This window comes from Xenopus tropicalis, chromosome 1, assembly GCF_000004195.4.
Source record: "Xenopus tropicalis strain Nigerian chromosome 1, UCB_Xtro_10.0, whole genome shotgun sequence".
NCBI classification, from domain to species: domain Eukaryota; kingdom Metazoa; phylum Chordata; class Amphibia; order Anura; family Pipidae; genus Xenopus; species Xenopus tropicalis.
Window position 1 is genome coordinate 109,748,515 of NC_030677.2, and position 22,728 is coordinate 109,771,242.

Consider the following 22,728-nt stretch of genomic DNA (forward strand, 5'->3'; position numbering starts at 1 on the left):
TTAAAAACTTGGCACTGGACTACTGTGGAAAACTGTCAAGCAACATTGCTTTAAAATTAGAACCCTGGTTATGCTGGACTACAGCTCCCAGCATGTTTTGACCTTGGATAATATGTTAAATTATACTAGGATGTATAATCAAGTAAGATTAAAAGGTCCATTTACTAACATCGGCATTTTTCTTATTTTCACAAATCATAGTTTCTAGTGCTGAATTATACGAAAGCTTCAAAAATGCGTGATTTATTAAGTGAAAAAAACACGAAAAAAAAAGACAAAGCTATGTCATCTAAAAACTGTGGAGGTCATGTAGAAGTCAATGTGAGCTGCCCTAGGCAAATTGTAACAATATTTTATTTTATTTGTGGTTTTTGAGGTTTTTCGGTTTTCTTTTTTATTAGTAAGTGCACGAAAATTCTTCTTTTTCATTCCGCATTTTAATTTGTTTGCGTCTTTTCAATTCAAATCTTTTAATTACACATATAACAATTACATTGCAATGTAAAGTTTCTCATTAGATTGTTATTGCATTGAAGGTGGGGCATGCTTGAAGGTGGGGCAAACTTTTCCATTAAAAAATGTTATTACATACACTGCGCACTGTTGCAAACAATAAAACAACTGTCATTTACTGTTGAAAGTGTTCGCTAAATAGTTTCCCTGTTCGCAAAATTAAATTCATGCAAAGGCAAATTTGTTCTTGCAGAGGCATGCATTTTTGCATTACGAATATTTTTTCATTACAGACCCGATGTTAAATGATTTGTGCCTAAAAATCATTATTAAGAAGTCATGGAAAATTGGTATTTTTTAAAATGCCCTTATAGTCCATATCCCCAAATTAACAACAGTTTTTGTGGAAAATTACCCCATTACTTAGGCAACCCTAAGACATAGCATAAGTCAATAGGACAAGTTCAGGATGACAAGACTTTCTGACATCTGAACAATGTAGTGTTAAAAACTACAGTGCTCAAGGCCAATTCACGTGGCTTTTTTAAATACAATTTTTAAACTAGAATTTTTTTCACTTGGCTACACTTAAAGGAGAAGGAAAGGTAAAAACTAAGTAAGCTTTATCAGAAAGGTCTATGTAAATACAGCCATAAGCACTCACAGAAATGCTGCACTGACTTCTCTGTGAAAAGATTTCTTGTGTCTGTAATTCCTGTGCCAGAGACATGCAGCTCTCTGCTGTCTCCTCTCTCCTGCTCCCCCTCCCTCAAGAATGCTAAGAACTCACTCAGCAGGAAGCTGACTCATAGTCTATGTAACTGAGCATGTTCATTGGTCTGGGTGTCTGTGCAGGAGCGAGGCATTATGGGAACTTTCTTTACACAGCTCAGCGTTTTTTCTTCCTGTTAGGCTTCTGATCATCTGAAAGGGAGAAATATGGGGAGACTTAAGGGCACTATTGAGACAACTGAAGGTATGCCTGCATCTTGAGATTAACTCTTTATTAGCCTTTCCTTCTCCTTTAAGCATAAAATCATCTTATTGCTTTATAAATATGTGGAATTCTTCACACTCTGTTCTGTGTTTGGTGTCTTTAATGTTGATTTTGTTTTTCCAAATTTATATTTTATCTCTTGTATGCAGGCAATGCAAGGGTGGAATCCCTTACAGATTTGGCTTGTGCCTTATTCCTAATGCTGGAAACATGCACAAGGTTTTTATGGCATTCAACCCGGCAACAAGCAAATGTGTCACTTGAACATGCCACCTGCAGTGCTCTCCTGCCAATGTCACTGGATACACTCACTTATCTGGGTGTGATAAAGTCTCTTATCTGGCCCCAGCCTGAGCAACATCTGCAAAACTGCATATTTTCTTCACAACAGCTTTCTCATTTTGTTAAATCCTTATGTGTATAGCGAGCCATGAAAAACATCTGACGCCTGTTTATATCCTCTTCTGTACTAAAACACTGTATTATAAATAGATGTTATGGTATCTGGTATGCAAAGGGAGGCCTTGATTATATACATGGTTTAAGAGCTTCTGAACATATTTTTACAAGTGAATGTTACCAGCAGAGTATGTTTAAAATATTTATGAAGCATATGATGTTATTATTGGCCTTGTCGTTACAGGCACAGAGGACAGTACACAACACCAGGCCATACTTGCCACTAGGTACAGAAGCCTCACTGTAGTCATGTGCATGGGTGTACTTACAAAGAACAGTGTAATTCTGTCCCCTTTATAAATCCCCTTTATAAATCAATTTCTAACTGCAAATGACTCTTGAGACTCATGGATCCAGTAAAAAGAATATGGTTTCCCTTGTTACTATAGCCTAGGGGAACTTGAAGCAATTAATGAGTTTTACTAATTTGTAAGCTTACTTGGTGATGCTTTTAAGTTGTAACATCTTATCCAAGCAGAAAAAATGGGAATTGGCAAAGACAACAAAACAAATTTGTTGGCACCTGTAGTTATGTTTCTCAAGCTACTTAAAAGTAGGAAATGATGCAAACCATGTTCAAGAGAGTTTGCACGCAAGCAAATTTTGATGTAAAACAGCAGCTGCAAGAGCGATTTCTTCTTAATATAAGAGATGTCAACTCAAAAAACACCACTTTGCAATGAAGGAAATTGCAATTCTAAGCAACTTTCTACATTAAATAGTTTAAAACCTTTTTAGCGGTATTAAAGTTACTCTTTTCTTGAAACAATGCAGCACAAGTCAGCTTTGTATGCTTCTTCACAGGCTGTTAAACAGCTGGCTTCAGCAGGCTTCTGCTACATTGTTTTAAAAGTCAGAACCACCAGGTAACGGCAAGGGACATATACATATTGCTTTTAATTGTACTTAAGTTCAAACATTTTAATACATTTTAAATGTGCGTTGGAAATGTGCTGGTTAAACTGTAAAATGGTCTTCATTTTTTTATGTTATAGTCTTTGAACTATTTGCCTTCTTCTTTCGACTCCAGCTCAAATGGGAGTCACTGACCCTGGCAGATCAACTATTATTCTGTGAGACAACAATGTTATTGCTATTGTCATTTTTTATTACTTATCTTTCTATTTTAGTGCTATCCTATTCATATTCTAGTCTCTCATTCAAATCAGTGCCTGATTGCTAGGTTAATTTAGACACTGACCAGATAGGTGCTGACATTCCAAACTATAAAACTGCTGAACAAAAAGCTAAATCATTCAAAAACCACAAATAATAGAATATTAATACCAATTGTCAGAATATCACTTTCTACATTATACTAAAAGTTAATTCAAAGGTGAACAACCCCTTTAAACCTATGAGACCTATAAACCTTTGAGACCTAAACCTATACGGTTTAGGATTTTAACGAATTTCAATCATTTACTTTCAGCTCCTGACTCAACTGCTCAGTTTCCCTTACGTCTGTATCATAATTGGGTCTCATTTTGGGTTATGCTGTTAATGTGTGCTAATAAACTAAAGATTTCATAGCTTATCTTGTGATTTTTATTTAATGCACCCAGTCATTTAAAGTTAATAGGGATCCAGACAGGGGTCTTTAGCTTTGCCAACAGACTTAAGGCAGCCCTGTCCTAACCAAATGCCATAGGACAGGCAGTAAAGGGCCCCATTACAGCCTGTGTCATTGCCCCTGCTGGTTGTCATTACGCAGTGGGGGCAATAACCCCCCACCCCCCCCAAACACACGCGCGGGGGGGGGAAGGTGGTTGACTGAGTTGCCTAGGGCGCCTGGTTAGCTTGGCCTGTCCCTGCCGCCAGGAGTAGGAACTGAAGATCCACCAGGATCAGGATCACCAGCAGGAGCTGAAGGACCACCCAGATCAGCAGCAGTGGAGTTGCAAGACCAACCGGATTGATGTCAAACCCACTACCAGAGAATATGGCAAGTCGAAAATAGAGCTTTTAAAATATCGGTACATTGGTAATTACACCTGACAAAAATATGCCAAAAATAATACGCCATATGCAAGTTGGCTTTGCCCCACAGTGATTTAACCTTTCTTTCTCCTTTAAAGTGGATAACTGAGATTTTTTTGTTACACTATTATAAAAATATAGCTTCAGTAACTGATTTTCTCAATGTTTTATATACTGAACTGTAGTTGCAATAGAATAATCAGTGGTAAATGGCTATCCAACTGAATTTTGAATTTGTAAATGTAAATTTCTCAGTGGAAAGGTGATTTTAATAATTCTGATGAAATAATTTTCAACTGAGCATGAAGGAATTCTCTTTGCGCATAATATGATATGCCTCCATACTTCATTGTTTACCTACAGGGAAAATAACGTGAATATAAAAGCAGATCATAAAAACAAAGCATTTTCTAGCTGACAGTGCATTTGCTGATTATTCATCTATAAAATAAGTTTCAGCAGGTCAAGAAAACATTGAAGGAAATATTCTGTACTGTATATACTAACAAGATGCAATTTGATGAATAGCATTGGCATGAGCAACCTAGCCCACCAGGATACCAGAAAAATTTGCAGTGGGCTCTCCTGCTCATCCATCCATTTTGCCTTGTGCACCTAGAACAAAGAAGAATAATTAAGAGAATGCTAGATTATAGTATAGAGAAGTTTGATAAAAAGATGAGATTTGGAGAAAAGAGATGACAAGCAAGTACAAGGGGAAAAATAATGTTATGAGCAGGCCTTTGGTCTAAGGTTTTCTGGCATCAAAGTCATTGACCTCTGCGGCCATCCTAACAGACCTGAAATTGCGCTTGTGATCATAAATGAGCTGTATAGTTCTAGACTGCCTAGCGGTATAAGTTTTCATAACAATTTTAGAACAGGTCAATCACCTGTGCCATTGGGTTAAAAGCTATGATATAAAAAGATATAAATGGTGTGCCCAATATATAAAAAGTACATCAGCTTTCCTCCATTCAGTTGGTACCATACCAGATAAGATGGAGTCTAAAACCAAATGCATTAAAAACTAGGGATGTACTAAATCCACTGTTTTGGGATTCGGCTGAACCCCGAATCCTTCTAGAAAGATACAGAAAAATACCGAACCAGAATCCTAATTTGCATATCCAAATAAGGTCAAAGAGAACTGCGCAAAGAGCATGTGTGAAAAATTTGTAACTTTGTAACTGTGTTTATGTGACAAATAGTCACATAGATTTGGCGGAATCCAAATCCTGCCAAAAAGACAAAATCTTGGACAAATCCCAAACCGAATCCTAGATTCGGTGCATACCGAATGCATGAAAACCTGCAATTTTCGTCACTTGCAAAAATGAAAATTTACTTGCAAATATGTGTCAGGTGAAGAAAATTTGCTCATCTCTCTAAATATTTAACGGTGTATTCCATCAGGCTCTGAGCTTATGTTTACATTACCTTTGCTTAAACAATTAAGTACGTTACAACTTGTTTGAGCTGATCCATGTGTACAGTTTATAGAAGTGGTTATATAACTCTAGCTCTTCTATTGTGTACAGTGAAGAAAATAACTTATTAAGCACCTTTGCTTAAAATATCTATCTAAAATATCTCCACTTTTTAATGGAGCCACACTGTCAACCAACAACTTTTTACTTGTGAGTTTTAGGATTGATCTATGCAACCAAAGCTATTTGTTCCTCAACTTTTTTTCTGCCTTTTTGATTACTGCTTTATAGCATCTCATAGTATTAAGGGATCAAACTCAAGAGCATTTGCTTCCCTGCCTTGCTTTCCCGTGTGTTCCACTGCAGGGAAGCGCAGAAACAAACTCACAGATACTTTTGCTTTCATTAATGCAAAGGAGCTTGGCAAGCCAAACTAACAGCTAGGTCCCAGTAAATGTAAAAAATGTCCTTTGCTTACTGGTATGCCTTTGGTTTATTTGGTACCACAGAGACCTCCGCAATAAAAATACTTTAAGGGTTTTTCCCTTGTTTACAGCCCTGAGTGCCATTTGCTTTTTTGTTGATGCCTTTGGTTTATGCCAGTATCAGTCATTCCATTATCCCAAATACAACATTTTAGCAGGTTTACCCTCCGTTCATTATCCACGTGTTTCTCACTAAATAAGTGGGATCAGCACACAGCTTGCTTTCTAGTACATGAGACCTTCAAATACACCTATGGGACCTGTTGTCCAGAATACTCGGGACCTGGGGTTTTCCAGATAAGGGGTCTTTCTGTAATTTGAAACTCCATATCTTAGGTCTACCAAAATTAATTTAAATATGAATTAAACCTAGTAGGATTCTTGCACCACAAATAAGAAATAATAATATCTTGTTGGGATCAAGTACAAAGTACTGTTTTATTATTAAATAGAAAAGGAAATCATTGTTAAAAATTTCGGACTATTTCATTAAAATAGAGTCTATAGCTGGCCATACACGCACCGATAATATCGTACGAAACCTTGTAGAGTGACAAATATATTGAGAACTATAAGGATATATATTTCACAAATGGTTCAATGTCTCTCTTTCCACACATGCATCCCTTCAAGGGCATCTGAATCTCTGTTTCATAGCTTGACCAGCCAGTCAGAAGCATGTGAAATGTGTGTGGAACTAAGTGCAATCCAGTCTTTTTACTGGTTAATAGTATATAGTGCTGCTTTCCATACTATTATTATTATGTATTTATAAAGACAAGAACATTTTCCACAGCATTGCATAATAACTGTGTAAATACTGAACATACAGATTCCATACAAAAATACAAGTGATAACTGATAACAAGAGTTAAAGAGAGACCTTCCCAAAAGAGCGTAATGGGGCAATTTTCTACTATATTACCCCAGTCTCTAATTGCTTTTGCAATTGCTGTCACAATGGATCTATGACTCTGAACTTGTCATTGTAACTATGCTATTAAATCAGCTGTTCTGGATACATAGCTGTTATAAGGAACATGTAAGGAGCAATTTCTATGTCTTTGGCTTCAGTTCTGTTTCAGTATGTGATGAGTGAGTCATTTGTGGCTTACAGAGGCAATGCTATCTGATTAGCTGGAGGTACAAGGATAGTGTCTAAGTAGGCTTTCACTGCACTGTTGGCAATTGCAATAAGCTGGGCATGTATTCCATTGATGTCACCTATCAAAGAGCACTCTATAAATCAATCTAAAAAAATGGGGATTTTCAAAATGTATTTCCCCAGCTGATACTGAACTTTGACTCTAAGGTAGGTGATAGAAATTGCAGCTCAATAAAAGCTACAGTGCCAATGTTTGGTCATTCTAGGATAAATGTTTATTATGATAAGCTATTATAAAAATTAATGAAATACACAGAACATGCATTATTAACCATAAATAGATAAATACCAGATCATATTTAGAATATCAGAATATAATTGTTATATCGTTATTGTTGCAAAAATCCATTGTTATCTGCAAGAATACAATATCTTATGGCATCCTCCAGCCTTCATTGTCTGATACTCCATCTCTCACACCAGTACAAAAGAATCTGTAACAGCAGCACTACATTTCTAATGTGCTTGAAATGATGTGCATTAATTGTCTTTAAACCAGCAGGGAAATCCACAGAGTTGTAGCAGATGAGATCCCAGGGGTGCAAAGGGGAAGCAGCCTGAGAGCTCAACCCATCGTTTATCGCTTCTGCTTTTGTATTTCGTATTGCTGAGTATTTTTTGTAAATAATTTATCAACTAACCCCCTCACCCCCTATATGTATTATCACCTCCCCCACCCTGCTGTCCTTTTGCTATGCCCAGTGATCCTTTCCTACCTAAAGCCTTCCACCACAATGATGGATGAAGCCAAAATTCTAAAGCAACCAGACACATGTAATCGATACAGCAAGGTTGATGGGATCAGCTTCCTTTCCCTCCTTTCAATTTTTATCTCTTTTTTTACACTATTGCAATCAAGAAGGAGGAGATTTCAAATGAACCTGTTACTAGTAGTAAATAACATGTCTTACCCAAGGGTATTAGTTGTCTATTCAAATTTCTGAGGAGTTGACCAAAAAATGTTTTTTTATTAGACATATAGAACAAAAGGGCACAGACCTGTGCCATGTATTTTTATAAGATTGCTGCCATATCTTAAGATTCCATTTAGTTGTTTCCTATAATCCAGAAACCTTCCTAAATAAATAAATAAATGGTATAAATAAAAAGTTCACAAAAAGTACTCAGTACCCTATAAATCTTTTGAATTCCCCATTAAAAAAAATATTTCATTTATGGCTTGGCATGTTGGAACAGTGACAAGCCTTATGGTCTTAAAGCACTGGTGGCCTGAGTTTGATTTCAACAACTGCACTCTCTGTATGGAGTTTGTTTTGTCACATCGGTTTGTAGTGTGTTTCCTTCCACATTCCAAATATATACTGATAGGTTAAGAGTGCAGATGAAAATAAACTGTTTGTGTGACTTTAATAATGAGTATAAACAGTTTTATTAGGAAAGGAATTTTTGTGTTGTATGCTAGTGAAATACAAATATTATTAAATATACTTAAAGTATAACATATATTATTATTATTACAGGTTTGTATAAAGTGCCAACATATTCACATTACATACAAACAGTTGCAGGGCACTGTGGGAGTGGGTTTTACCATGCCCACTCTGTTAGCCTCTCCTTACCCACAGGGTCTGCTCCCCTATAGTTATGCCGCCTAGTGTCATACATAGCGGTATTTGGGCCTCACAGCAAAATCATTTAAAGGCTGCTGAAATTCTTCAGTTCATGATCTTTTGACAATGATACAAGCAATTAAACTGGTCATCAGACATTTTCCAAATGAGCTTTCCTTATTGTTGCCACTTTACAGAAATGAAGAATATTTTGGTTTAATTCATATTAGGGTCCAGCAGTAGTTAAATTAAGAGCAGTGGCACAAAGGTTATTTGCCTTCCAGTTTTCTAGTAAACTGAAAACACTAGATATTGGAAGGTTGTCCTAAAATCAGAGTGCACTCATTCCTGCTACATGACCCACTATTTTAACCTTAGTGGGGTGAATTTCCAATGATTTATTTAAAGTAGGCATCCCAAATATTATTAAAATGACTAAGGATTCTCAGCTAGAACATGGTCAGTCATCTTGCCAGAGGCACTCCATCCATAAGGCAAGTTGAGGAAAACAAAGCTGCTCCTGATAAGAGCCAAAATTCCATTTAGAGGACACTTTTAGTTTAAGGTGTTATTAAACAAATATACTTTTATTTTTTGTTTGCTAACAAGATCTGGAATGATTTTAAATTGGAAACAATGATTTTAAGCATTTTGTCACATGAGTATTTTGTAGCTCTATGGCATTTCAGGAAACATATTTTTTACCTCCCTTCTGAAACAAACCAAAGAACGCTTCAGCTGATACCCTGTTTCCCCGAAAATAGGACATCCTCCGAAAGTAAGGCACCCCCCCCCCCCCCAGATTTTTCACCCCCCTCGGAAAATAAGGCACCACCCGAAAATAAGACACCCACCTAGGGCTGGGCGATAAATCTCACCCAAACGATGGAATAAATGTGTACTGTATTCTTCTTCATGGAAAAATAAGACATCCCCTGAAAATAAGACCTAGTGCATATTTTGGAGCTTAAAAAAATATAAGACAGTGTCTTATTTTCGGGGAAACACGGTATTTGTTGGATACACCAGAAGCAAAACAGAAATGTTCTTAGGAGAGACTGAACTAGGACCCCAGTGTAATATTGGCAAGCCAAAATTATATGGTAATCATACAGTGTTAAGAATGACTGATATATCATTGGTAGTGACTACTAATTGGAGATCTTCACTAATAAGCTTTGAGCTGCTTACTTTGGTAAACTCTGAGTAAATGAGATAGCACTGTGAAAGGTTTATTTTCCAGTTTTACAAATACAATACAAATATTGCTTTCCTTCCTTCTTAAAATGAGTGAAACACACAAGTTTAACAGTGTCACAGTTTCACACAGAAAAGTTATAAAAGGTATAGGTTATTGTGTGGGCAGAACATTGGTTCTACTGCAAGCCACACCAGCCATACCATTCCCATTTATCAGCGAACCAGTGCATTTATTTAGACGCAAGTCTGACAAAGTTTGGGGAATAAATTCACATTAATGACCATATGTGCTTTATTATCAGGCCTGATAAAAGACCAACAAAGTGACAGTTTTGTTTCACCCTCATTTTTTTGCCATAAGTAATATTGTTAGGTGTAGGCTGGCAAACTACTATTGAAGTGAATTAAATTCAATCTTACAGCATTTTACACCTTTTTTTACAACAGCAGTTCTTTGCTATCATAATTCATCTTATTGCCCTGAATGGGTTATGCCAGGCAAACAGTGTTCAAAAATAATTTTCGAGACTAGTCGCAGTATAAGAAAATAACTTTTTAAATGTGATTAGCTCTTTTATAATCAATTATTCCCATTATTGTGATATATGCTAGTAATTTATACATAAATGTAACAAAGGAACATTACAAGCCTATCGCTTATTCTACATAAACATAAACAGTGCTGGAATTGGGGAGGAAAGGCCTCCACTTCTTTATTACCTCAGGGGTGGATGCAGTATTGCAATGTAAATGCCAGAAAATATGTAATTCCCTTTCTCCCCCCCCCCCCCCCATCTGCCCACATAGTCATGCATCTGTCCTACTGATTTAATTTCTCCAGCACTGTTCAAGTGCTTGAGTTGGGCTGGAAAAAGTGGAGGGATGTGCCACGTGTAATGTGGCACGCCCCAAATAAGCCATACCCACAATAAAAACACCCACTGTTGTAACATGACTCACCCACAAAAACTTTCTGGTTTCTCCCACAAAGCAAAGCCGTTTTGCTATTTCCATCTACTGAATAGTTTGGTATCCAAAATTCATAAATTTACAAAGCATGTAGCATGGGGACCATAAAATAAAGTTGTACATATGACTTTTCTTAGCTGCCAATTCAGCTTCTGCAAACATAGCTTCTGTCTAAATATTGTGTTGTAAGTCTACTATCAGTACAAGGACACTCAAAAATATACCTGTATATTTTTGGAAAGTATAAATTTGAAGAATGCAACTTGGGTAAAGACATCTTTCTACTCCAAACTACCAAACTGCAAAGCTATGCTTAAAGCAGCATTTTTCATGACATTTATGACAATTGCCTAAGATTATTGCAATTTTGCACATTCTCACATGCAAAGTAAAACACTGTAAATATAAACACCAGGGGTCTACTGAACAGTTTGATGCCCAACATGCATAGATTTACCAAAATATGTGCCCTGTAGGGTCCTCAAAATGAAAATAATGCATATGAATTTTCTCAGCTGCCAATTCAGCTTCTGCAAACAAACCCCCATGTCTGCGTATTATGTGATATAACACAGCATTCATACCATTCCTCAGTCTTCTCCCCAGTCCACCTTTCTCCTGCCTTCTCTACATTCATTTTCTCTCCTTTTGTTTATCCTATTTTATTCTGCTTTCCTGTTTTGTATAACCCTCTCTGATGCCTCCACCTTCCTCATTTGTATAACACTTCTCCATCTTTTCTTTACTTCTCTCCCAGCAATATTTCCTCCATTATCTACTGTATGCTTGTTTTCCCTGTGTTTTTTTAACCTCTTTTCTTTATTCACCATTTCTTCTTCCTCTGCTTCAGCTTTTTATTTTCATTTACTCCCTTTTCCTCTTCAACCTAATTCAGTCTCTAATTCAGACATAACCTGTAGGGCTGCCATTTTCTAACTTTCTACAGCCTCAGATACAGCTTGTAAGTCGCTGTACAGCTGTGTTGGGATTGGATAGGGTGGAGGAAGGTTCAGAGTTCAATCTCTAGCCTATCAAATCCCTGTGCAGCTGTACTGGGGCTTCCACTTTGAGAAAAATACAAGATGTTAAGCTATAGCAATCTAGAATATTACAGTACTGCAGATTATGTATTTTTTCTTTTGCAGAGGAGCAAAAGAAAACTCCAGTATTACAATAAAAATTTTCCAGGATTTAAACTATTGCATCCCCCTAGAGGGGATGCTATTTCACATAAATAAAAGAACTGTCAGGATAGCATCCCTCACCAATTCCAGCATTGTGCTGGACCCTCCTTCGAGTTGCCCAGTTATCATCTTGTTTAAGTTTTTTATTTGCCCAAGTACATACAAAAAACAAGAGCAGCGTTTCAGGCCCCTCTTGTTTTTTGTATGTACTTGGGCAAATAAAAACCTTTTTTCATGGCTTGCAACTTCAGTGTGCTACTTGATTTTTTTGCTGTTGGATATTGACCCCCATGCAAGGTGAGGTTCTTCCAGTATTTGCACCTGATACCCGTTTGGGTAAGTTAACAGAGAGTTGAGCTCCCCAATACTGTTATTGGATTTCTCATCTTGTGACATCATTGCTCCATCCCATTACATTCTCATACTAGCCGCATTACATCATTGCCCCACTTTTTATGTTATTATCCTATTTGTTTGCAGGCAAAGGTGGCAACCCTAGGACCCTAGTTAAGAACCTAAAGGGGTGGTTCACCTCTAAGTCAACTTTTAGTATGTTATAAAATGGCCAGTTCTAAACAACTTTTCATTCTTCTATTCATATACCAATCTCTAATTTAAACCACTCCATGGCTGCAACAGTCTTTTGAACCCCAGCAACCAGGTAACTGCTGAAATTTCAAACTGGAGAGTTGCTGAACAAAAAGTGAGACAATTAAAAAAACTCATATAAAAAAATGAAAACCAATTACAAGTTGTCTTAGAATATTATACTTTACATCATACTAAAAGTTAACTTAAAGGTGAACAACCCCTTTAAGTAATAAAAGTTGCAAAGTTTGCTAGAGACCTTGTCACCTATAGCAACTAATCGGTTCATAGTATTGGTTAGCTGTTTAAAAGCAAACATTTTATTGGTTGCTATTGATTACTATACCTGTGCAAACTTTATGCATTTTATTGTTGAAAGTGATGTTTACACTCACAACTGAAACTACAGAACCTACAGGGAGAAATTGTGGGAGATTTTAAATTAAAGGTCCATCCCCTAGTCCCCAGATACTTTAAGGGTGAAGACACAAGGAGCTACTAGTAGCAGCTACTTTTTAATGGCTACTAAATACCAGAAAATACCCTGCCATAGACAATAATGAGAATTGCCTCTGCTAAAACACACTTAGAGACAATTATCAGTAAATGATCAGCATTGTCTCTTTTAGTAGCCACAAGTAGCTGCTACTAGTAGCTCCATGTGTCTTCACCCTAAGCAATCGAAGTTGGCTCGAGAGGTGCAGGCTTACAGAGCACACACTCCAGATGGGAAAAACAGTATTTGTTATAAAAAAAAAAATGTCTAAGTTTCTCCCAGTATAAAATTACATACCAAATCAGTTGCAGTATGTGCAATGCCAGTGTCTGCCAGAACAGTTGCCAGTTTATGGGTAAATTTGTTACTATAGCAATTACACATACATAAACAGCAGTATATTCTAGAGAATCTGAGAGAGAATCACTCTGGTCTCTGCTAGTTAGGTCTTCACCAGTGGTTCTGTCATTGTATAGATTCTTAATTTTTGTACAAAAAAAGGGCAAATTATAAATTATGCATGTATATCTTTATTTATAAAGAACTACTTATGTATGCAGTGCTGTACAGTAGAACAATAAATTAATACAAGAAACGGGGGGGTTATTACAATAATAGATAATACAAGGTATGATAATTAATACAAGGTACAGTTGCAATAAATTAAGAATCTAAGAGACAAGAGGCTAGAGATCCCTGTCCCATAGAGCTTACAATCTAAATGAGAAGGGTAACTTACAGACACAAATAATAAAATCCTAATAAATAATTAATGAAATTAAATACAATAAAAATAAATAATAAAAAAAAAATAATAATAAACTAATGTCCTCCATATTACTGCTGCCGGTTACAGTGGATGCAACATAAGTGCTAATTCCCAGATCAGGTGCTGTGTGAGTGATCCAAGAGGTAGTCTTTGAGTTTAGTTCTGAAAAGACTGAGGGAGAATTCTCTCCAGAGGAAATCAGGGAGGGCATCCCAAATGTAAAGAGCAGCAAGGCAGAAAGGATTAAAGTGAGAAACAGCGTAGTAGCAGGGGGTGCAACCTAACGGTTGCTCTGCGAGGAAAGAAGGAGTCGGCCAGGAGCGCATGGAAACACAAGAGAAGAGATGTAGTGAGGGGCAGAGGAATGAAGGGCTTTGAAGGTTGAGTTTGTAAGTTATTCTTGTTTTTTTGTTTTTATGGGAAGCCATTATAAGGACTTTAGCAGTGAAAGGGCATGAACTCTCCTTGATGAGAGGGGGAGAATTCTGTAAGCAGTATTTAAGACAAACTGTAGGGGAGAGATGGGATTTAGAGAGCCCAGTTAGTTGCAGGTTACAGTAGTCTAGTCGGGATAGGATGAGAGCATGCCTGAGCATCCAAGCTGTTACGGTTGAAAGAAAGGGACAGATTTTAGCAATACTACATAAGAAAAAGTGACAGGTTTTTGAAAGTGATGTTAATATAGTCAGAGAAGGAGAAAAAGGAGTCAAACATCACCCCCAGGATCAGGCTTAGGCAGAAAGATGATAAGTTCAGAGGTTTAAAGGAGGCAGTTAAAGATTTGAGTCTCGGTTTCAATTGTTAAAGGACAATGAAAGGTTAATATAAATTAAAAGTAAGTCTAAAGGCATTCTTTTTAAGTACTTACTGCATATCTAAATTCCCAGATCCCTGTTTGCTTCTCTGAGATATGGTGCTGGCAGCCTACAGCAGTGTGAAGACTACAGTGACATCACTGAAATCTCTCTTCCTTCCTTCCTATTCTGAGCATGTGTGTAACTTGATCCTGTCTCCTGTTCTGAACTACACATGCCCACCAGCCAATCAGAAGCGGATCTGGCAGAGGGGAGGGGGGGGAGGGAATGAAACACATGTGCAGTACGAAGCAAGGAGGGAAAGGGAGGGAGAATACCTTTTTAGAGATGGCTGCCTATTCTAGAAAATGTGAAGTAAGTGTGACTGAGTAAATATATGATTAGGTGAGCCAAAACTATGGCGTTTTTACTAAACAATAGGAGGACTATTGGGCAATATGCTTTTTAAATTTTGACTTGCATTCTCCTTTAATGAAGGGTTTGAAAAGTATATTTGAATATCATCAGCATACAGATGATATTTAAAGCCAAATAAGTAGATGAGATCTCCCAAAGACAGAGTGTAAAGGGAGAACAATAATGGCCCAAGTATACAGCCCAAGTTAAAGTCTGGTAAAAAAAAAAAGGAACTGGTCGCCAATATCTGCCTGTGTATTGGGCACTTTTATTATGTAATTCAACACTAATTTTCTATACTGAATTGGATAACCACTGTGTAGACAATTACCAATGTTCAGCATCTGAGCAATGGGACGTTTGCATTGCAACATCACTCACTTGTTCAGTAAATTCCCTAATTGAGGTCCTATAATTCACCTTCTAGCAAGCAGTCTTGCAGTCTCCTCCATGTATTACTGAACATTATTCATGTTAGTTGACATACCTGTTATTTCTGTTCCATATGTTCAAAATGTTTTCTTTGAAGCAGAAGTCCTTATTTTTACTGCAGTATGTTTGATATGAGGTCTGGTATATTCTGCTATCTGTTGTATATTACAAGGCTCACTCTGTTGTGTCAATGGAGCCCTACATAATGAGGCTTATTTATCTAGCTGTATAAAAGTGAGATTAGAATACACCAATTTGACTTCTTAGTACACTGTAAAAGCTTGTGTATGCATCATGCTGTGTAACTAATGGAAAGCTGAGTGTAAAAATGGGGTAAAGATTACACTACCTTTAATACTTCTTTTTTATCAAAGAAATTTTCTTTCCTTATAAAGTGGTGGAAATTTCCAGAGTAAATCAAAATTTTAATAAATTATACATCTTGATACATAGCAGCACTTTTTACACTACTACTTAAAACATCCTCCTCTGTCCCATCGTCTTTAAAGGATTACAGTAGCTCTGACGTTGCGTAAAATAACACAGTGTACATTTCTGAAGTAAATCAATATACTCATCTTCCTATATATCATCCCATTTAACTTTGGATTCTGCCTGATGAGTTCAGAAATGATGATGGATGGTGTTAGATCATGACTACTGAGAACTTCACAGTTTGATAAATAACACCTTTATTTTATACAACTATTTACATGCTTTTTTGATGTAAAACATTTTACACAGTTGATAAATAGGCCCTAATATAATTTCATGATTTGTCTAAAAAAAGCCCTAAAAAAACAAGTACCTGTACTGGCATTTTTCTAGTATGAGATCCATTCTCCAGAAAGCTATGAATTATAGGAAGGTCATTGTGCCTTATCCTGAGTTTTCAGAAGGAGTCAGCACTGCACAATAGAATTGCTTTCAGTTAAACCATTTTTTCTCCAACTTTGTTGGGCATGGGGACATTTTTTTGCAATACAAGTATCAGGGAGCTGTTAACTTGTTACCTTCCCATTGTTTTGGGGATTGGCTGCTGGTGGGGAGGGGGTGATATCACTTTAACTTGCAGCACAGCAGTAAAGAGAGACTTAAGTTTTTCAAAGCACATAAGGCTGAGGGCACCTGGGAAACTAAGAATATGTCTAGACCCATGTCAAATGTAAGAAATTAAATATAACAAAATCTGTTTGCTCTTTTGAAAAACGGATTTCAATGCAGGATTCTGCTGGAGGAGCACTATTAACTGATGCATTTTGTAAAAAATAAAAAAAGAATCACTTTAAACTGTCTGTAGTAACCCTATGTGCTGTTGTCCTAAGCCTATTCATACAACTAGCTCACTTCCCTATAGTGGTAGATAACTACAGACATTTAAATATACTGTATGCTTGTCATGCAGTGCAGTTTTATGCTGATTTCATCCTGCCCTGTCATTAAAGACACAGAGGGACATCATTAAATCAGACACAGTACTTAATTTCCTTGGGGGGAAAACAACTCACACTTGACTATAAACATAGTAAAAATTTGGCTGATCGCCTGGTCAAAAAGAACCTGTCTCCAGCACCTATTAAAGGGGTTGTTTGCTTCTGAGTTAATTTTTAGTATGATGTAGATAGTAATAGTCTAAGATAAGGTGCATTTGTCCATAATATTTTATTATTTGTAATTTTTAAATTATTTCATTTTTTGTTCTTCAGTTTGAATGTCAGCCGCTATCTGGTTGCTATGGTTCAAATTACCTAAGCATCCAGGGAATTATTTAAATGAGAGACTGATATATGAATAGAAAAGGACCTGAAGTAATAACAGTACTAATAACAATAAAATTGTAGCCTCACAGAGAAATAATTGTTTGGCTGCTGGGGTCAGTGACCCCATTTGCAAGTTGGGAAAAGTCAGAACAAGAAGAAGGTAATTAATTAAAAAACTGTACAAAATAAATAATCAAAACCAATAGAACTGCTTAGAATTGGCCATTCTATCACATACTAAAAGTTAATTGAAAGGGGTGGTTTGCCTTTATATTAACTTTTAGGTATAGAATGTCCTATTCCAAGCAACTTTGCAACTTATTACAAATGATTTGCCTGCCACTTCTACATCTTTCCAGCTTTCAAATAGTGGTTGCTGACTCTGACAGCCAAAAATTATTATTTTGTGAGGTTACAGCTTTAGCATTACTGTTTATTTTATTGCTATCTTTCTATTCAGGCCCCCACCTATTGATATTCCAGTCTCACATTCAAACCACTGCCTGGTTGCTCAATTAAACAAGGCCCTACTAACCAGACAGTTGCTGAAATTCCAAACTGGAGAGCTAATGAACAAAAACAAAATAACTAAATAACTAAACCACAAAAAATAAAGCATGAATACAGACTCAAGTGCCATTTTTAAATTTTTTGGTGAAAGAAAGACAGTTTACAGACACTTTTGTGAATATGTCTTTAAAATGACAAAAACAGAGCAGAAAAACATTTTAGCTGAACATTTTTAAATTGGAGTAAAGGTCAGTGTAAATCTTACCCCTGTCCTCAGCTCTGAATTGCTTCTTCCAATCTCCATTTACCCCATTTTTAGCTGCAATATGGAGGGCTCATTACCATATTTATGGGGATTAGCAGCCTATCGCCAAAGTACTAGACTTATTTTGTGTCTATAACAATAGGTGTATAAACAGTAAAAATACATATTTTATATAAAGCAGTAGCTTATTGCCAACATAAAACAGGTGAGGTGTATACCTCACATTTGCATTATTTTGCTTAAAGGAGAAGGAAAGGTAAAAACTAAGTAAGCTTTATCAGAAAGGTCAATGGAAATAAAGCCATAAGCACTCACACTAATGCGAGTCCTCTACCAAAAAAACCACAGGATTTCTTGTCTCTTGTTTTTGTAAACATGTTCTTAGGGTATCTGACTTCCTCTCTCAGAAAAATCCTTTATTTGTGGGACCAGAGTCTGCACAGTTCTCTCCTGCTCCCTCCTCCCATAAGAATTCATAAAACTCACTGCCCCCACCCTTAATTTGAGTTATAATGGCTAGAGCTGCAGCAGGAAGCTACTTACAATGGCAGCTGCTGTCTTAAAAAAACAGAGAAGGTTTCTAGGGCTCTTTAGTCAGGTATGGTAATGCTTTCTGCAGAATAAATATAGTATTTCTAGGTGGCACTAATGTGGCAAATCTATTGGCATTAAAATGCCAAATGACTTTCCTTCTCCTTTAATGAGTAAAGTAATTTTAGCATTTTACCAGAATATGTCTAATAAATGTTTACTTAAAGGAGTAGTAAAGCCGCTTTGGCAAATTTTAGTTATTGTTCTAGTACACAGCCCACTAACCATTAACTTAAGTGCTGCCCAGCAGTGTTGACCCACTTTTAGCTGTCTTGCATATGTTTCCAGCATCCATCTTGGTGATCAGTGAGCTGGCACATGCACACTGAAAGCTAAACTTGGATCTTGGGCTTCTGTAGATGTTCCTAGTTAAAATACATTATGGCCAAAGATGGTGGCGTGGCTCTGCAATTTTGGATGTGTGATAGGCCACAGGCCTACATAGGTGCAAGTATTATTGATGTGTTTTGGGAGAGGGGATAGATGATTTGTGCATTGGCACTAAAACGTAAACTTAAAATTTGTCAGGTTTGAATTCCCCATTAACAGGAGACAACACCTAATGGATAAAACCCACAGTGTGCTGCATTTAACTGAGAGAGAGTGTGAATCTGGGAAATTTACTCAATGTTTATGTGATAAAGTATGTGTTCTACCATATTAGCCTTTAAAAATGGGAGGAACCCTGTTATCTTACAGGCACAATTATTAGTACAAGGCACAGAGGTACAGCAATAAAGTTGCCAGATGACAAACTGCCAGGATTAAGAAGAGCTAAAGACAAATTCAGAAAACAATGTAAAACGTTAGAAGCTGTGTGTTTAAAGGGTGAAGACACATGGAGCTACTAGTAGCAGCTACTTGTCATGGTTACTAAAATAGACAATACTGATCTTTTACTGATAACTGTCTCTACATGTGTTTTAGCAGAGGCAGTTCTCAGTATTGTCTATGGCAGGGTATCTTTTGGCATTTAGGGCTCTGGCACACGGGGAGATTAGTCGCCCGCGACAAAACTCCCTGTTCGCGGGCGACTAATCTCCCCGAGTTGCCTTCCCCTGCCATCCCACCGGCGAACATGTAAGTCGCCGGCGGGATGGCACACGCGGCGGCGCGATTTTGCGCAAATCGGCGGTTACCTCGCGAGGCTTTTTCGGCGATTTGCGCAAAATCGCGCCGCCGCGTGTGCCATCTCAGGCGACTAATCTCCCCGTGTGCCAGAGCCCTTAGTAGCCGTGAAAAAGTAGCTCCATGTGTCTTCACCCTAATAGCGTAACTCACAGAAGTGATAATAGACGTTTGTAAATAAGACAAAAAAATCAGACAAATCTATCTCCACTTATATTTTGTCTTAATATTACCACTTTTGCAAATTCCCCCCCCCCCCCCCCCACAGTATCTTTGACTGGGATGTTAACAGAGTTGCAGTTTAACAGCAGAACGATGTCAGAAAGCCATTTTCCCATCTGTACACACTTTCCTACATTTGCAGTTGTCCCTCCCCTGAGAGGAGATGTATATATGGCCCAATAAAAGTTTCCTTACTTTCCCTTTGCAAGAGCAAGGGCAGTCACCCTTCTAGCATTCTCCCTCCACTCCCCTCCCCCCCATCAAAGGTTTATCAACAACAGGAGGGCCGCCTGCTCAGCATCCATGCGTTTAAAGTAATGTAGAACTATGTAACCTTGGCATGTGCGCAACCACTTCCCCTTTGCTTTCCCATGTAGGAGCCTGCTGCTCTCACACAGAGCAAAGCTACGCCCACAAAGCTGTGCAGCTTCTCAATGTGCCAGGGATAGAGACTTTGGCACGCCACCGTGTAGTTTTGCCCTAGCCCAGTCGCTGCTCCTCTGGCTGCCTGTCAGCAGGCTGGGGCTGGTGCGGAAGTACAGAGCTGGCCTTGCTCTGTCTCTCGCTTCTGCTGAGGCCAATAGGGAGAGACACACACACATAGAGACCAGCAGCAGCACAGCGCCACAGAACATACTTTCATTTCTCCTGCCGTTGACAGAATACGAGAACTCCCAGGGAACAAGTCCCACAGAGCAGGAACAGCAAAAGGGGAAAGGACTGGGATCGCTTGGCTTCATTCTGGTGGATACAAAAGGGGGAGAGTAGAAGCATAAAAGGCTGGAGAAGATCCATAAAGCCTAACGCACAAAGCAAAGGCGACACGGAATAAGAAGAGGGGGGCTGTCTTGTCCTTGTGTCCTTTGCTTGGATGGGATTTGGGATCTGTATGCAAAGGGACGCGTTGTGGGGGGCGGATTCCTTGCCTGTGATCCGTACTCGTCCTCCCCCCCCCCCAAACCCAGTAAGGAGAATAGAGCCTTGGACAGAGTCATTCCTCTTTCCGGGGAGAGACACTCTGCTGGATCTATGGAAACATTTGTAGCAGATTAAAACTGAATACAAACAACACCCCCCCCCCCAACCCTGAGTTCCATTGCCCACTTGTTTTGATGTGGGAATTCCCAGCGAGCGAGGCGCACTTTCAGCTGCACTTTGTCACTGGCTTTCCCGAGGCGAGAGCTGTCAGTGGCCAGGAGTTTCTACACTAGTACTTTGGATCCATTATTGCCCAAGAGAAGGGGGTGATTTGGATATTTGGGAATGTAAAAATGTATTTCTCTTGTCTTTGTGTCAGAGGATTAACATTTCTCTAATATTTGGGGCTGGTTTCCTCTCTCCACCCACCCCCTCCTCAGATTCCTGGGGTAAGCTTTCCTGCTCTTATCTGTGCCTGTTATTTTATTCGGGAAAGCCCCTCTGTCCCCTCCGACCCTGGCAGATTCACTCTAGAAATAGACACTGATTCCCCCCGAGTCTGCCTGCTCTTCACTTGGGGGGGTGATGCCAATCGCCTCCAGTTCTGTGCAGCCCTCCCCTCCGGACTCCAGCCTCTTTACTCGGCTTCGCCCAGTTCAAGCAGACAGGCTCCGGGACCCCAAGCAGCAGCAGCAGCAGCCGGTGGGAGGCGGTGAGAGCGGGGGTGGCGGTGGAGGAGGAGGTGGGCTCTTGCCTTTCCCGGTTTGCCTCGATCCAAGGCAAGCTGAAGAAGGGGCCGAGGGCAGAGGAGCCGGGCTAAGCAGCAGACTGCTGCCTGGGAGTGCTGCCTCCTCCTCTTCTCCCCAGCACCCTCTGCTGCAGGTCACCACAGCTTTCAGCTCTCCCTCCTTCTACCAGTCATTCTCTGTCTCGTCTCACTCTACTTCTCCCTCACCTCCCACAGCTCCTTCTTTCCTGCACCCTGTCTTCCTGGAGCCCCCAAGGACTAGATCCAGATCTACGTGTAGGTCTGGATTCATGATGAACCAACAACAGCAGCAGCTCCATGGCATGCCAGGAGCAGCTCACTTTCCCCACCACCAGCTCCAGACACCACAACAACCCCCTCCTCCTCTTCTTTTTCCTTCTGCCCTTCGTGGGATAAACATGGACAGAAATGACAGCCGCCCCCCTGAGGGAGCCAGGCAGCCCCACAGCCCACCAGCTTTAGGGGGCAGAAGGAGAGGAAACAGCCCAAACAACAGTTCTCACAACCAGCACCAACACATGAGATCTCCAGCAGGTAAGAGCCAATGGGGTCTTGGGGGAGGTGTCACTGACAAGATGCATGACATGAGAACTGCAATACTTATTGCACATGCAATGTTTCCATAAAGGAGTTGTGTATGACAAGGGAAAGTTTGTAAAGCACAGTGAAATGTCATTTCTTGTTGGGAAACAGCATGTGCTCTCAGCCCCTGCTAACATGGTTATACTGAGGGAGTAGAATAGATCAATTGCGATGCAGATTTTGTTTGCACTCGTTATTGACTTATTGCTTGTACATCCAGTTGCATTCCTTTTGCTTCGGTTGCCCATGTGTGCAGGAGTTCCTTGGATATGCGATGGAATTGACAGTATGTTCAAGGTATGTGGGGAATCTGTTGGAAAATATCACAAAATAAATATTGCTGATGTACACATTTACAGGGGTAAACAATGGACTGCTTCATAAATGGTCAGTCTGCTTGGAGCTTTGTAGGGCCACATGTCACATCAATGACCTCTGTAAAATATAATTAATAAATAATCATAAAACTGTGTTTTATGTAGATCCCTTACTCTCTCTAATGAGAGGTTCTAGGGTGTTCACTGAAGCCTCTGTGCTGGGTTCTGTTGACACTTGTCTAACAGCATCGCTTTCACCCTGATACCATGAAATTAA

At 38.8% G+C, this 22,728-nt stretch overlaps 1 protein-coding gene across 4 annotated transcripts in view; it reads left to right on the forward strand.

Moving 5' to 3' along the window:
• The first annotated feature begins 20,973 nt into the window (after nucleotides 1-20,973).
• The window catches only part of rnf38 (ring finger protein 38), a 157,877-nt gene continuing 156,122 nt past the window's right edge, over nucleotides 20,974-22,728 (forward strand). For all 4 annotated transcript variants that reach the window (XM_012963641.2, XM_012963652.2, XM_012963661.2 and 1 more), the window contains exon 1: nucleotides 20,974-22,086. In XM_012963641.2, coding sequence (XP_012819095.2) covers nucleotides 21,369-22,086 — 718 coding nt within the window. In that variant the 5' untranslated portion in view covers nucleotides 20,974-21,368. The remainder of the gene's footprint in view (nucleotides 22,087-22,728) is intronic.